The sequence below is a fragment of the Pterocles gutturalis genome, unplaced genomic scaffold (genome assembly GCF_000699245.1).
Source record: "Pterocles gutturalis isolate BGI_N339 unplaced genomic scaffold, ASM69924v1 scaffold23428, whole genome shotgun sequence".
Taxonomy (NCBI): Eukaryota; Metazoa; Chordata; class Aves; order Pterocliformes; family Pteroclidae; genus Pterocles; species Pterocles gutturalis.
The window spans coordinates 15778-18533 of record NW_010118696.1 but is presented as its reverse complement, the minus strand read 5'-3'; the positions used below and the strand labels follow the sequence as shown (position 1 = coordinate 18533).

At 55.7% G+C, this 2756-nt stretch overlaps 1 protein-coding gene across 1 annotated transcript; it reads left to right on the top strand.

Moving 5' to 3' along the window:
* Positions 1–4: 4 nt before the first annotated feature.
* ATXN1L (ataxin 1-like) lies at positions 5–1742 on the top strand (the record flags this gene model as incomplete). The annotated part of the gene is given in 2 exon segments (XM_010076332.1): positions 5–1314; positions 1316–1742. Coding segments are annotated over 2 exon segments (1737 nt in total), but the record flags the coding sequence as incomplete, so codon positions are not given.
* Positions 1743–2756: the final 1014 nt, after the last annotated feature.

Below are 2756 nucleotides of genomic sequence, written 5' to 3'. Positions count from 1 at the left end.
GATAATCCAGCACCCGGGGGTGCCCTACCCTCCCCTGCACTACGCGCAGATCCCGCCGACGTCCCTGCAGTTCCTTGGCTCGCATTACACGGTGCCCTACGCCGTCCCTCCTGGCTTCCTGCCTAGTCCTCTCCTGTCTCCTTCCACCAACCTCGCCGCCTCTCATGTCCCCCACTTTGTGCCATACGCCTCTCTGCTCACGGAAGAAGCCGCTCCTTCTCCCCAGACTACCTCTCCCACCCACACCTTCAACAAATCTGCTTCTGCAATGTCTCCTTCTGGCCAGACGCAGCACCATGCTGGGACCCAGCCGTTGGATATCGCACCAGGAGGAATTCCTGTTTATTATCAGATGTCCCGCCTCCCACCCGGGTATTCGGCGTACGAGGCACCTCCAGCAGGTGGAAGCCCCGGGTCTCCTCAGCAAGACAGTGAGCTGAGTTCAGAGGTAGCTGCTGCCAACGGTGGCCAGAGACACCTGGAGCATAGTGTGGTGCAGAGGACTAGCGAGGCCATGGACTCCGCCAGCAGCAAAGCCGAAGACTGTCTGCTGGGGGCTGCAGTGGGAGGTGTGGTCGACGGACAGTTCCCTTCAGGTTACCAGGCGCTGGGAACAGAGGTCTCTGTGCCACCTCACAGAAGCACACCAGACACCGACCTGGAGGTGCAGAGGGTGGTGGGGGTGTTGGCATCTCAGGATTACCGTGTTCTGGCAGCCCAGAGGAAAGATGACCCGAGCCCTTTAAACCTTGGCCATAATGTCCCTGATCAGCAGGGGGAGTCGAAGGACATGCTGAGGAACTCGGTGGGGCAGCCTGCTGCCGAGAACAGCCAGTCCCCGAGGAGTCCGTACTTCGTGTCCCCTGAAGAGCCAGTTAGACAAAGACAATTAACCAAAGGAATGGTGATAGCCAACGGCAAGCCAGTCCTGGTTCCCGTTGGATCTGAGCCCATCAGGTCTTCCGCTTCAGAACCCCTGGTGAGGCAGAGCCCGGATGCGCAGGCTCGAGGCAGCGTGCTTGACAAGGACCCGGCCCAGCTGCAGCCGCCCGGCTCCTCGCGCTTGCCATCTCACTTCATGAAGGGAGCCATCATCCAGCTGGCGACGGGAGAGCTGAAGCGGGTGGAGGACCTGCAGACTCAAGACTTTGTTCGCAGTGCGGAGGTGAGCGGGGGCCTGAAGATCGACTCCAGCACCATGGTGGATATTCAGGAAAGCCAGTGGCCTGGGCTGGTCACGCTGCATTTCGTGGTGGGGGAGCAACAAAGCAAAGTGAGCATTGATGTGCCCCCAGAGCACCCCTTCTTTGTGTACTTCCTGCAGCCCCGGGCGGACTGCGCAGCTCTTTGCTCTGCCCTGCCACAGGCTGCAAGTGGGCGATGTCTGCATATCAATCAGTTTACAGAGCATGAATGGCAACTCCGCTTCTCAGGCTAACTCCCCTCTGACAGATCAGTTGATATCTACTAGGGAGAGATCGGACAGAACAGCTCAGGGGTCCAGAGAACCGTCTGACAGAGCTGCTGAAAGGAAGAGCCACACAGATAGGGACGGCACGGTCCAGAGCTCTCATGCAGAACCCTTTCAGCCTGAGGCTGGCAGCCAGCACGGCTGGACAGCCCTGGGCTTCCAAAGATACAGCATGCAGGCAGAGGAGCCTCGGCCCGCTCTGCTCCGTCCCTCTTTCATTCCCCAGGAGGTCAAGCTGTCTATCGAAGGGCGTTCGAATGCAGGGAAGTGATCCCTCTGGGGCTGTGAGCTAGGGCATCCCTGTGGGTGAGCCTCACCGTCAGGTGGAGAAATTGCGCAGACTTTGTGACGGGTTCACCAGCAAGGCTGCCTTCTGCCCAGCAGGACTGGATTGATTTCATCCAGTCCGGTGGCTGACCAGTTCCTCTCGGGGAATCAGGAGGGCTCCAGTGCCTCAGGGAGCAGCAGCTGGGGTAGAGAACAGGGACGTGCTCAGGAGCCTGTGATGAGAGCATTCCAGGGGCCGGAGGCTGGGGCATTCTCACACCCCTGAGTGACTGGTGCCCTGCGGGGCAGGGTCTTAGCGTTCAGGACGGGTGGGGGGATGAGGAGGGCAGACACGGCTTAAGGTAGCAGATAAAATTGCTGAAGATTTTATTCCTCCTGTCTCATGATGGGGAGGATGGGTCCCCACTGGAGTGTGGGGGGCTCCACTCCCAGTACCCCTTTTTTTCACACATGCACTTTAAAAGGACCGTTCACCAATGGAGCTCCTGAGGGCAGGACAGAGATGCTTCTCTGGTGGTTCTGTTTAATGTCTCTTCCACTGAATCCAACTGCTCTTTCTTCTTGCAAAGAATGTACAGATTTGAATGAATCACAGAAATTCAAGAGGAAGGACCAAAAGGCTGGGTTGAGGTGTAGGTGAACAGGGAACTTGAGCACTTGGGATGGGACACGAGTTGGGATGGGAGACATCTGCTTCCTGCTATAAAATACATTTAATTATTTGCCACCAAATCCAATCTTTTTTCCCATGTTAATGACTTGAAAAAAAATATCTTGGGCTTACAGCTTTTGCAGAGGCTTAGCCTATGGGTGAGTGGGCTCGGGGTCTTTTTTTGTTTGGGTGGATTTTGTTTCTTGGTGGTTTTTTTTTTTTTAAGCTGGAGTAAAATATATTTAGCATTCTCTAGGGAAGGACGGAAACACATCCTTTTTCTGTGAGAAGACCGAGACTATTTTGTAATTAAATCAGAAGAAAACTTTCCAGATGGCTAACTCT